At 36.1% G+C, this 11,742-nt stretch overlaps 1 protein-coding gene and 1 long non-coding RNA gene across 3 annotated transcripts; one reads left to right on the top strand and one right to left on the bottom strand.

Moving 5' to 3' along the window:
- Positions 1 to 2,995: 2,995 nt before the first annotated feature.
- LOC149927269 (uncharacterized) lies at positions 2,996 to 3,747 on the top strand. Its single transcript, XR_016473642.1, has 3 exons — positions 2,996 to 3,062; positions 3,147 to 3,264; positions 3,345 to 3,747. It is a non-coding gene; the product is annotated as an uncharacterized LOC149927269 (long non-coding RNA).
- A 10-nt stretch (positions 3,748 to 3,757) lies between these two features.
- On the bottom strand, positions 3,758 to 8,292 carry LOC149927268 (copine-3-like). 2 transcript variants are annotated; one of them, XM_090158142.1, is made up of 15 exons: positions 8,018 to 8,292; positions 7,194 to 7,928; positions 6,956 to 7,135; positions 6,823 to 6,897; positions 6,676 to 6,756; positions 6,532 to 6,615; positions 6,381 to 6,470; positions 6,253 to 6,319; positions 6,150 to 6,172; positions 5,197 to 5,286; positions 4,835 to 5,135; positions 4,639 to 4,772; positions 4,340 to 4,576; positions 4,155 to 4,259; positions 3,758 to 4,032 (listed from the first exon to the last, which is right to left on the bottom strand). In XM_090158142.1, exons 2-15 carry the CDS (start codon positions 7,917 to 7,919, stop codon positions 4,024 to 4,026), a joined length of 2,202 nt encoding a protein of 733 aa, XP_090014268.1. In that variant the 5' UTR covers positions 7,920 to 7,928; positions 8,018 to 8,292; the 3' UTR covers positions 3,758 to 4,023. The 2 variants fall into 2 exon arrangements, with proteins under 2 accessions (XP_090014268.1, XP_090014267.1); XM_090158141.1 differs by lacking the exon at positions 3,758 to 4,032 and having other exon boundaries at positions 4,042 to 4,259.
- Between the last annotated feature and the right edge of the window lie 3,450 nt (positions 8,293 to 11,742).

Genomic DNA, 11,742 nt, shown 5'->3' with positions numbered 1-11,742 from the left:
ATGGCAAATCGAAAGGGAAGTGCAACGTCTCCTTTTAGGAAATTTCATATCTCAGATAGGTCTACATTATATCAAAGATAATTTAAACTCGTTGTTAAGAAACTGTTAAAACTATGTGGAATGTTAAAATTAAGAATTAAAAGTTTCAAAACTAAATGTCAAAAAGATAAAAATTAAAGGTTTTCTTAAAAAGTATTTTGTATTTTTAAACTTGTCTTTCTGTCGTTAATGATGTATTCGTACACGTTTTCGAGTTCGACAAGCCCTTGTAATGGCTGCCAGATGAGACCGGGGACCCCCGCAATGTTCGCGGATGCTCCTTTTCTAGAAGGCCCAAGGCATGTGATAAGTGACATCTCTTGGTGGGAGCAGAAAGCAGACGAGCGGGGTTTAAACGGTATCTTTGGCTTTTCGGACGCCAAAGCGTTCACCTTGTAAAAAATAAAAGTCCTCAAAAATAAAGCTATTTTTCTCGGTTTTTAAATATACTTTGTTTCACTAGTTATTTCACCAATTCGATCAAACGATAGTTTAGTGGATTGTTTCAGTCCGATTGCTAAAAACAAACGCTCTCCTAAAATTAAAATTGTTACGAGAAGAAATAAACCGAAATTCTTCACTCGTACCCTAGATTCGAATACTAAGAGCTTTCCCATTGACGGTTTTGTTACGAAGCGTTTACCCTTTTCCGGCACGTGACTTCCGAAAAATCGGGCTCCATCGGTTGCGGTAAGGCGCAAACCATGGAGCGAATTTTTTCTGAGTTCCAGCGGGAAGTGGGTAAACGCTATCGTACACGCGCGAGAGAGTGATTTCGAATCTAGGGTACGAGTTTAAATTATCTTTGATTATATACGCCCGACTTTGAACAAAATCGGCAATTAACACATCGGGGACTCTCCTTGTAAGTGCCCAGTTTGTACCCTTATTAGAGACTCTTATATTGGGATAATTACTTAGGTGGGGAATGAACTAGTGGCGACATGGAACCTAATCATCGCCGATTAAGTTCTATTTCGTCGCTAGTTCAATTTGCCACGTAATTATTCTAATTGTACTGCTCTAGCTTGTACCAAAATATTTTTATTGTTAAAAACTTGTTATTAAAATAAGCTGATTACCACTCAACTGAATAAAATATATGATTTAATATAATATCATAATTAACATAATAATCATAAGTATCACTGAACGACGTCGGTTAATGATATTAATGATGATCTGTCGCGGGGTGATTGTGTAATCGGTGGATTAGAAACTGCAAATTCGTCGAAAAAATTACACCTACGTATTATGTACCAGCCAAAGCACTTCCTTCAAACACCAGGGTAATGTTTAAAATTTGTCCCGATTTAATTTGCAAAAATCTGTTCGTCCATAGGATGAATGGTAATTGCCGAGACAGACTATCATTAACTAACGTAGCATTGGGATAATAGGACGTGTCATACTTATAGCTATTATGTATTAATATAAAATTGCAATTATAATTATAAACTAAAATTATGTTACTTTTTTTAAGGCTAATATAATTCTCAATAATAATATGGTAGATAACTATACTATACGTTCTAAAGTATTACTCGTTATGTTAAAATGTAGCTTTTTTCGCTCGACTTTTTCATAATTTAGGTCGCCATTTACCAAAATTGCGATTTTTTTTCTTTTATTTAAACGTGTGATAGGCAATAATTCGTAGAAGAGCACTTCATACTATTTAAACAGTGAAATTTTAACAAATTATTTAATTATAGTATGTGGAATTTTGGATTTCAAGAAATTTATCGATTGACCCTGTTTCAATGCATGTTTCCCACTTTCCGGTTTGCCTGTACTATAAAGGTACGATTGTCAGGAGCCACGGCAGTCTGCCCGCGCGATTTTAAAATGTCGTAGTTTTTAGGGTCTTGATATTGGTGTTTTTTAGTTAAAATTATTTATCTACCGCAATTTATATTGTCTTAAGTATCATATTCTACTTACAAAACGTTGACATTTTTTGTAAGAATTTTTTTTTGAAAGCTGTTTTATTCAGTAACCGTGGAAGTACTCCATGACTAGCTCCTCCTAGGCTCCTACGACTAAAGCATAAATAACCCTACATTACCATGCAAAATGGGGGTGCATTTGGCCCTACCTGCCCCCCAATTCCGCGGCTCCTGCTTTTATTTAATTGTGTTTTTATATTAAAAATGGATTCTTCTGTCCCCTTCTGACAGAGGACGGAAAACACAATGCCATCTACATTATAGAATTTGTATTGTAACAATAAAATATGCTACCAAACAATTTTCTTATACTATAATAAAACATCATATTTAATTACGACCAAAAATTAAAAATAAAGGGAAAACTTTAGTCAAGATTATTTAATTTCAATAATCTTGCTTTAGCCACAAGCGGGCGTGACACGTAGGAGGTTTAACTCTGCATAGTGTAACTAAATACATTTCGGAGAAATGGGACTTCGGTGATATGAGCTTTCGGAGTAAAAGCAAGAATATGTCAATTCGGTGAAAAGGGAATTCGGTGATATGGGAATTCGGAGAAATGTTAATTCGGAGAAATGGGGAATTCGGAGAAACGAGAATTCGGAGATGTGAGGTCACTAAATACATTTCGGAGAAATGGGACTTCGGAGATATGAACTTTCTGAGTAAAAGCAATTCGGAATTATATCAATTCGGAGAAAAGATAATTCGGAGAAAAGATAATTCGGTGATATGGGATTTCGGAGAAAGGAGAATTCGGCGTTGTGAGGTCCTTGCCTACAGGATACTTAGCCGAACCAAAGATAATTTAAACTTCGTACCCTAGATTCGAAATCACTCTCTCGCGCGTTGCCGATAGCGTTTACCTACTTCCCGCCGGAACTCAGAAAAAATTCGCTCCAATGGTGGCGCACTACTGCCATCTAGGGATAGAAACTAATTTTTTTTTGGAAGTTGCGGTGCGTAATTTGACGCGTTTTGCGTTCAACTCGAAGTTCTAAAACATGGTGGACCACAATTATAGCACTAAAAAAGTTTCAAATCGAAAGAAAAAACCTAGACTTACTAAAGGTGAGTAATATAATCTTACAAGCGATTCAAGCATAATTTGACTAAACTTAATAGTTCATTCAATTTCATTTACCATTTTAATAGGGTTCGTGTTTAACATCGACATTCTTAAGGAATATTTGCCTGAAATTTTAGAAATTCTTCAAGATTGGCATCATTACCGAAAGAAGATATTCAAGCACCAGAATTACCATTTGTTAAAGTAAGTTTTTATTGGAAATATATGATTTACAATTAAGCGTGTTTCTATAAATACTCTTGTTTTAAATAAAACAAATCTAGGCCTAAATATGGCGCCTTACCGCAACCGATGGAGCCGATTTTTCTGAGGTCACGTGCCGGAAGAGGGTAAACGCTTCGTAACAAAACCGTGAATGGGAAAGCTCTCAGTATTCGAATCTAGGGTACGAAGTTTAAATTATCTTTGGCCGAACATAACACGTCACCATGCTTTTTCCAATTGAAAAAAAAGCATACCTGTAAGCTTGGATAATATATAACTTATAAGTTCTATTCTCCAAGCTGTAAGCATGCCGGCCATAGCCAAAGGTAAGGCGTCACGTCATGCTGCTAAGAGCCTCTTCTGTGATTGGCAACAGAAAATTGAGAATTACCCTCATACGTTGGCGCCAAATTGAAAAGCCATTCTAAAATGCTGGTAAATAGGTACTTAGGGAAATTTTAAAAATACAAAGTGCAATTTCAATATTTTTTATTTTCAATAAACTGTATAATTTCAAAATTTACTTGCTTTTTAACAATAAAATGGCACTTGTAATATAATAAAGCCTCTTGGAAGTTTTTTAATATAGATTTTCATTGCTTTATGGACTTTTTTTCAAGATTTACTTGACATTAAAAATTATAGTATTTGAATAATATAAAACAAAAAATATATAACATTTTGGCCAAATAATCAGATCACCCGAAGAAGAGCATTGTCAAGTTGATTGCAAAAAATTCAACTATACTGCAATAAAATAGGAAGACATTTTTCCTCGACTATAGAAATGCGTACACAACACAAAAACAATCTCAAAATAGAGATTGCAAAATATATATTTTTGATAATACTTAAGTAAATTCACGCACATTTTCTCTTGGAGGATTTGGAGGGATGTTTCTTTGTCGAAAATACTGAGTTAGTTGTTGAGGAACTTCTGCCAATACTTCTCTAGCTAAGTACGATTTATCAACCTAATTTGAAGAATAAGCATAGAATAAACAATATATTAGAAAGAAGCTTATAGTGCTATTGCTAATGATATGCAAATTACCATTTTGTACTTCCCGAAGGGCACAAATTGAACGATATCACGAGAGGCTCTAGCACCACTGGGACTTTTAAGTGGTCCACCATCTCCATCGAGAAAGTTCATCTTGCTAAAATCAGCATTTCCAACTCCAACAATTATAATTGACATTGGCAATTGCGAAGATCGCACAATGGCTTCACACGTTTCGGCCATGTCAGTTATTTCACCATCAGTCAGAATTAGCAAAACAAAATAATTCTGAAAAAATTGATAACTTAGAATAAAAGGTAAAATTTACAAAAACCAGAGAAATAAACAACCTCAGCACTACTTTGAGAGTGTGACTCGTGGGCAAATTTAGCACAGTGATTTATAATGGGGGAGAAGTTGGTGGGACCGTATAGCTGAACTTGAGAGAGACAATTTTGATACGCTGTAATAAGGCCTTGAATACCTAAAATAAACGTAATTATTAAACATCTACATTTTTGTGTAAAAGATGATTCCAAAACATACCTGAACAGAAAGGATTTGCCATGTTGAAATTCAGGGCAAATTCGTGGGAGACTTGATACTGCGGAGGAACTTTAGCTCCAAATCCCAAACCAGGAAACATTTTATCACTGTCATAATCTTGAATAATAGATCCGATGGACATAATTGCAGACACATAATCATTTGGATGTGTAGGGTTGTTGAAATGCAAAGAGTTAGGGTCCCTTGGGTCCCCATTAGAGGCTGTGAAGTCGATAGCCACAACAAAATTGATTTTTGTTCCACCAAATATATAGTCCAAGAAGCTGTACGACTTATCTACCTTTACAATAAATAAAAAAATTGTAAGAAATAGTTACTATTGACAATACACTTCATTTTACTTTGCAAGAATGTAATATTAAAGTCCCAGAATCTTTATAAGACTTCCCTTTCTTTTGTTGCTTCTTAAGATTGATTAAAGGCCAACTTTTCTATTTAAAAACAAATGAGAAGCACATTAATTTAATATTATTTAAAATTATACATTTAACTAGTGCTGAACCAAAACCGATAAGATATCGGTATCATTTAACGATATTGCAATTTTCCAAATTAATCAATTCGCTTACAACGTACATTAACAATTTTGCCCGATACCAAATTTTTCCCAATATTTTAAAATTGATTTTCTCAATAACAAAGTGCCACTAGCCATGATATTTGACTTTGCTAATTCGGCTACTGCAGGTCTGCAATTATGTCACGTGTTTACCCCACGCATCCAGTAGGCTATGTAATGGCTCCTCAAAAAAGGGGTAATTTATTTAGTTAAGGACCGCTCTTGAAGCCACGCAGCTTATGTTTGAGCTTCGATACTTTAGAACCATAAGTCAATTAAAATACAAAAAAAATCTTAGAACAATATCATGTTTTATCATCCAAATAACTCTGCAACATAAGTTTTAAATGTAATGTAGGAATTTTGCGTCACAATGTCATTGGGCAGACTATTCCTGTCGTTGATTACACTATTGTTAAGTCTAGTTGAAGTTTTGGATATGGGTTTTGACAATTTATGAGTGTGCCACAGGTAGTGATGACAGAATTAGATAAAAAGTCTGATTGCTTGAGGTCTAGGCCATTGTATAAGAATTTGTGCAGATACAAATTATTAAGTTGATGTGGAATAGAAATGGATTAAATTCGATATTGATACAGGTATTGGTGTCATTAACGATTCTTCAAATCTCCAATATCAGTTAAATAATTGGAGTCAGTAAATTATAAAAATCGGTATCGGAATTGGTTAAATTACAATATCGGCCAACACTACAATTAACATTTAAAAACCAACCTGCTGGCCATCTAATAATTGACCTAGTTTGATATTAAAAATAAAATGAATTTAATGTAACAAAAGAATTATAGAAAGTATAATTAGACAAAGAAAAATTTACCTAACAAGATTTTGGCTTCACCAATCAGATCATGGCTTCCATCTCCATCATGATCATAACAACGAGCCTAAAAGTATTAAGACTTTTTTATTATTATGAAGAAAATTAAAAATTGCAAAGAATATTACCAGAATTGCTTCATTTTCATTGGCTCCCCCTAACAATTGTCGATTTATTTCGAATTGCCTCCATGTAGGGTTCAAGTTATTTTTAACAACCTGAAAAATAAATGAATCTCAGTAAATGGTAATATTTAAAAAAAAATAATAGCACTATTACTTCAGTTCGGTGAACCATTTGCCAAGTTCCATCTCTCCCGCCTTTTAAAAGTTCTAGAAATGGGTCTGATTTGCCCAAAAAGTCCTGTAAAAGCAATGATCTTGGTTTATTTTGCGCCTCAAAGTATTTATTATCTTTTTCAACCTTATTTTCTAGCTTTTGGCCTTTGAAAACAAGCTGAAGTACTTCATTTTTCCCACTACTGTCCAGCTCAACTGCGTATATCTGTGAAAATTAACAAAGTGACGAGGAAAACTTTAGGAATATAATAAGAGTAAGAATTTAATTTACTGTAATAGTGCTATTATTCATTTTAGAGCCATTCCTTTTCAACAATGGCTTTGTGAAGGGGCTTGAAGCAACTACCTGATAAAAAAATAATGTTTTAACAGAAGAATTTCCTCAAATGAACGGCGATTTGTACCTGGCCTAATGTCCATTCCATTGTTCCCAAGAAATCATCATCTTTCATTGTGGCTGTTCTATTATCAACGTCGTAAATGTCAAAACGTACTTTCTGAGCTTCTTCAAAAAAATATTCAACTTTAAGTTTTGTAGAAAATTCTGGATTGTGGTTGTTCTTCACATTCTCAGTTCTTCCTCGCTGATTTGGATAACAAATTTTAAATAGAATGAGGTACAGAAAATAAATATACACTTACTTCAACCCATTGATTTCCAACATATAAATAGACCAAAGCCATAGGGTCTGATTTAGAGAAGGTGTCACGATCCACTAGATTGTGGCATTTTATCGTCAGCTCAACCTGTGTTGAACAACTTGATGTCCCCTGTAGTCCAGGTAACCCTCCCATTCCAGATTGTCCTCCAGGCATTGTATATCCCGCTCCCGGTTGACCTCCGGACATTGGATATCCCGCTAACGGTTGAACTCCGGGCATTGGATATCCCACTCCCGGTTGGCCTCCGGGTATTGGATATCCCGCTCCCGGTTGGCCTCCGGGTATTGGATATCCCGCTCCCGGTTGGCCTCCGGGCATTGAGTAACCCGCTACAGGTTGACCTCCTGGCATTGGGTAACCCGCTCCAGGTTGACCTCCCGGCATTGGGTAACCAGCTCCAGGTTGACCTCCCGGCATTGGGTAACCAGCTCCAGGTTGACCTCCCGGCATTGGGTAACCCGCTCCCGGTTGACCTCCTGGCATTGGGTAACCCGCTCCCGGTTGACCTCCTGGCATTGGGTAACCCGCTCCCGGTTGACCTCCTGGCATTGGGTAACCCGCTCCCGGTTGACCTCCTGGCATTGGGTAACCCGCTCCCGGTTGACCTCCTGGCATTGGGTAACCCACTCCCGGTTGACCTCCTGGCATTGGGTAACCTGCTCCAGGTTCACCTCCAGACATTGGGTACCCAGCCCCATTAGACATTGTCCTAAGCTAAAAAAAGATCCAGACACTTTGAAATGAATCTGACAACTAATCTAATCTAATCTTTATTTTAGTAAGATGTAAGTTGATATTAGTACCTGATTGACGGTTCTCAGAAAGGTAAATAATAGAAGTTGAAATGAGTGGAAGAAGAAAACTTATTGAAACAGCTATCCAATTACTATGACATTTGCATAGCTAACATTAAATAATTTCTGAGGTTAACTCCTCTAAACTTGCAGCGAAGATTGAAACAGTACCTCACCAGTCACCACACCCCCTACGAAAAAAAACTTAACAGCAAAAAAAAACACCTTCAGATATATTTGGCAAAATAATTCGAGAGCGAGTCAGCACTCAGCAAGCGAAAAGAAAGAACTCTTGAAAAACCTCTATGCGCATCTTCTAATCCCCTCCTATCGGGTACGACTAAAACAAGAAAAACGAAGAAAACCCGGAAAACGAGAAAATGAAGGAAAACTACCACATAGTATTATCTTTGGTAGTATGACGGCTTTTTCACGCTGCGCGCAGCATGTAAACCGCGGAAAATAATCAACGAGGAATTTTTGCCTTGCGATAAACAAACGACGGAAAAATTAAATTACGATAATTTTCGTGTAATTAAAGGTGTTTATATATAAATTATAGGAAAAAACTCAGCTACGCTGAGGAAAAAGGAGATATATAGGTAACCCTGGGCATTTTACTGCGGCTAAGAAGGGACAGGTATTAGAGAAGATAGTATCAATTGAAAACGCCCTAACTGGCATCCCACCTAATGACATCTAATTAAGTGGCATCGTACCAAGGGACATTGCCCTAAGTAGAATCGTACCTAGTGGCATCGCCGTAAATGGTATAGTACCTAGTGACATCGCACTAAACGGAATCGTACCTAGTGGCATCGCCCTAAGTGGCATTGTACCTAATCTGGTACTGAAATCTGGTGTGTATTGAGAGGGGAGTTTTGCTTTTCAGCCTATATATAACGGCCTTTACATACTAAGTAGGCAAACTTTACCCGTATTTCAAAATTAAATTTTAGTTATACACTCCTATTTTGAATTAGGATTGAAAAGAATTTATAATATAATAAAAACGTTGATCCGTGGGCCAATGCGCGTTGGATGACGTAAGGAGTAAATTTCATAAGCCTTACCATTTTCCAATTAAGGTATGGCACGTCGGCACTCTAGAGTTCCCAAGATAATCTTACGGTGACGTTACCAATTTTACTCTACCACTGAGAAATAATTTTTTCCTAAAAATGTTATGCACTAATAAAGCTATTGTGATGACGCAAGGCAATGTTGAAAATGCCACTATACTAGTGGGACTATATATTTTTAACTTTATAATATAGAATTCTCGATTTATAACACTACCATAACTAAAATTTTATTTTGAAATACGGGTAAAGTTTGCCTACTTAGTATGTAAAGGCCGTTATATATAGGCTGAAAAGCAAAAATCCCCTCTCAATACACACCAGATTTCAGTACCAGATTAGGTACAATGCCACTTAGGGCGATGCCACTAGGTACGATTCCGTTTAGTGCGATGTCACTAGGTACTATACCATTTACGGCTATGCCACTAGGTACGATTCTACTTAGGGCAATGCCCCTTGGTACGATGCCACTTAATTAGATGTCATTAGGTGGGATGCCAGTTAGGGCGTTTTCAATTGATACTATCTTCTCTAATACCTGTCCCTTCTTAGCCGCAGTAAAATGCCCAGGGTTACCTATATATCTCCTTTTTCCTCAGCGTAGCTGAGCTTTTTCCTATAATATCTGTCCCTTCTTCTAAACTGAGAATAAAATGAAAAAAGTTTCAGGACCATTGTACTAGATTATAATGTAAACAATAATGAACAGGGTTTTAATTTTATAATAAAAAATATCTCCTCATAAAAGGTTATATTTTGTTATGAGTTATTTATTTTGTGTCCAAGTAACATCAAATAGCTCATGAACTGTTATATAAACTGTAATAAATTGAATTTCAAATACGTACATTAAGATAATAATGTCATTGTTTATAAAATTATAACATAAACAGATGACAAAAGTTCTATTAAGTAAAAATCCTCAAACTATGAAATATAAAACATTTAAAATGATCTCTTTCAGAGATAACTTTTTTCATGTTTATACTTATAAATCAAAACAGTGCCTGATTCAATATTGAAATATATATATATTTTTTTTTGAAAAATTTTGTCATTCCAAAAATAAAATAAGTTTTCAAAGTTAGTACAATGGCACTTTTCATATCAAACCATAAATACATTTTGGGTGAAATTATGAAGTTATTTAGCAACTTGCATATAGTAACTAATTTATCCATTTTATTTAATTCTATTCTATCTATAAATTAAAATGATTTTAAACTTAATTATAACATTGTACCATATTTAATAAATATTTTTGTGCCACCTCGTTATTCAACAAACCCACTGACTTTCAGCCAGAATTAAAAGAAAATCCTGCATTAATACACTAAGGCCAGGCACTAGGCTCTATAATTCGCTAGTTGACATAAAGCATTAGCTAAGCTTTTTTTTTATTCAAAGAAAGGGCTGATTGAGTCTGAGAAGACCGCGAGCCAGGCGAAGACACCATCTGATTAATCAGGGCGAGAGACGTGTAACGGCCAACGTGGGGACAGGGGTGGGGACACCCGTGGCGGAAGTATTCCGACCACCCGTTGGGTTTTTTAGCAGTTTAAAGGTTGGCAAAACCACCGTGTGACGGTAAGCGATAACGGATAAATTTGCGATTGCGTTGAGTTTGGTTGGTTGGTTTTTTTTTTCGTTAACGTCGCGCTGGTTGTCATGGGTGTGCTTTTTCTAACTCCTTCTTATTGACTTTTGGGACGGACCGAGTGCTGATTGTTACGGCGTATATAATAGAGTATGAAATTTTGGTTTAATTGATATAGAACAAGATTTCGTGTAAGATTTAAATTATTGCACCGAATAAATTCTAATTTAGCGATTTCTCTATTGATTAAAAACAAATGCGCCACCCAGGTTTTGAACCCGAGCCGTTCAGTTAGGCAGTTGAGCGCTCTACCACAGAACCAACGATAACTCCTCAGCTATACTGCAAATAAGACACTCATCGTAAGCATAATAGTTAATAAAGTCTTGAATTTTTATACGAATAAAATTATGAAGGCCTAATCTGGTTTTTTTTACGAATGAAATTATGAAGGCCTAAAGCCCCATTTTCATGCTCGCTGGTAGTGGATAAAAATCGTCAAAATTCGCTTCTGCGACTCGCAAGCGTGAAAATAAAGCTAAAATATCTGTTTGAAACAGATCGACGCGGAAAGTGAAAAAGTGTATAGCTGAAGCGGATTTGGTCGATTTTTACCCGCTACCAGCGAGCATGAAAATGGGGCTTAATGTGGGTTTTTTTACGAATAGAATGAAATTATGAAGACTTAATCTGGTCTTATCGACTTAGATATAGTTGTATTAATGTGGTGGCGTTGGTTTAACGTTTATTGATATACGAGCTGTCGTTTAGGTAAGGTTTTTGCTTCTTGTTTTGTTTTGCTTACTTAACTCGTGACTTCGTAATTTATTTTACGTGTTTTCTTATCGGCTTTAAATGTGTGATACCAGGGACTGGCTAGTAGTTGGCCCCACCGGCTATGCAATCGTGTTGGCCTCATTTCCCATTAATGCCAAATTTTTCCCAATTTTTTTCCCAATCGCCGGTCAGATCGGGGCCAGTCTGGGCCTGTGTGATACATTTTCATTAATGTGGTTACGTTGGTTTTATTTATTTTGAGGCAAATTCTTCCG

Source organism: Leiobunum rupestre, chromosome 9, assembly GCF_980474605.1.
Source record: "Leiobunum rupestre chromosome 9, qqLeiRupe1.1.hap1, whole genome shotgun sequence".
In the NCBI taxonomy this organism is placed as follows: Eukaryota; Metazoa; Arthropoda; class Arachnida; order Opiliones; family Sclerosomatidae; genus Leiobunum; species Leiobunum rupestre.
This window is presented reverse-complemented; position numbering and strand designations above follow the sequence as displayed.

What these genes read in the sequence shown, in the direction of transcription:
- LOC149927268 (XM_090158141.1), bottom strand. Translation starts at nt 7,919, where the DNA reads ATGTCTAATGGGGCTGGGTACCCAATGTCTGGAGGTGAACCTGGAGCA. An exon ending in TGGAATGGACATTAGGCCAG is followed by an intron (nt 6,898 to 6,955) that starts GTACAAATCGCC and finishes TTTTTTTATCAG; the next exon opens with GTAGTTGCTTCAAGCCCCTT. An exon ending in AATTATTAGATGGCCAGCAG is followed by an intron (nt 5,287 to 6,149) that starts GTTGGTTTTTAA and finishes GTTTTTAAATAG; the next exon opens with AAAAGTTGGCCTTTAATCAA.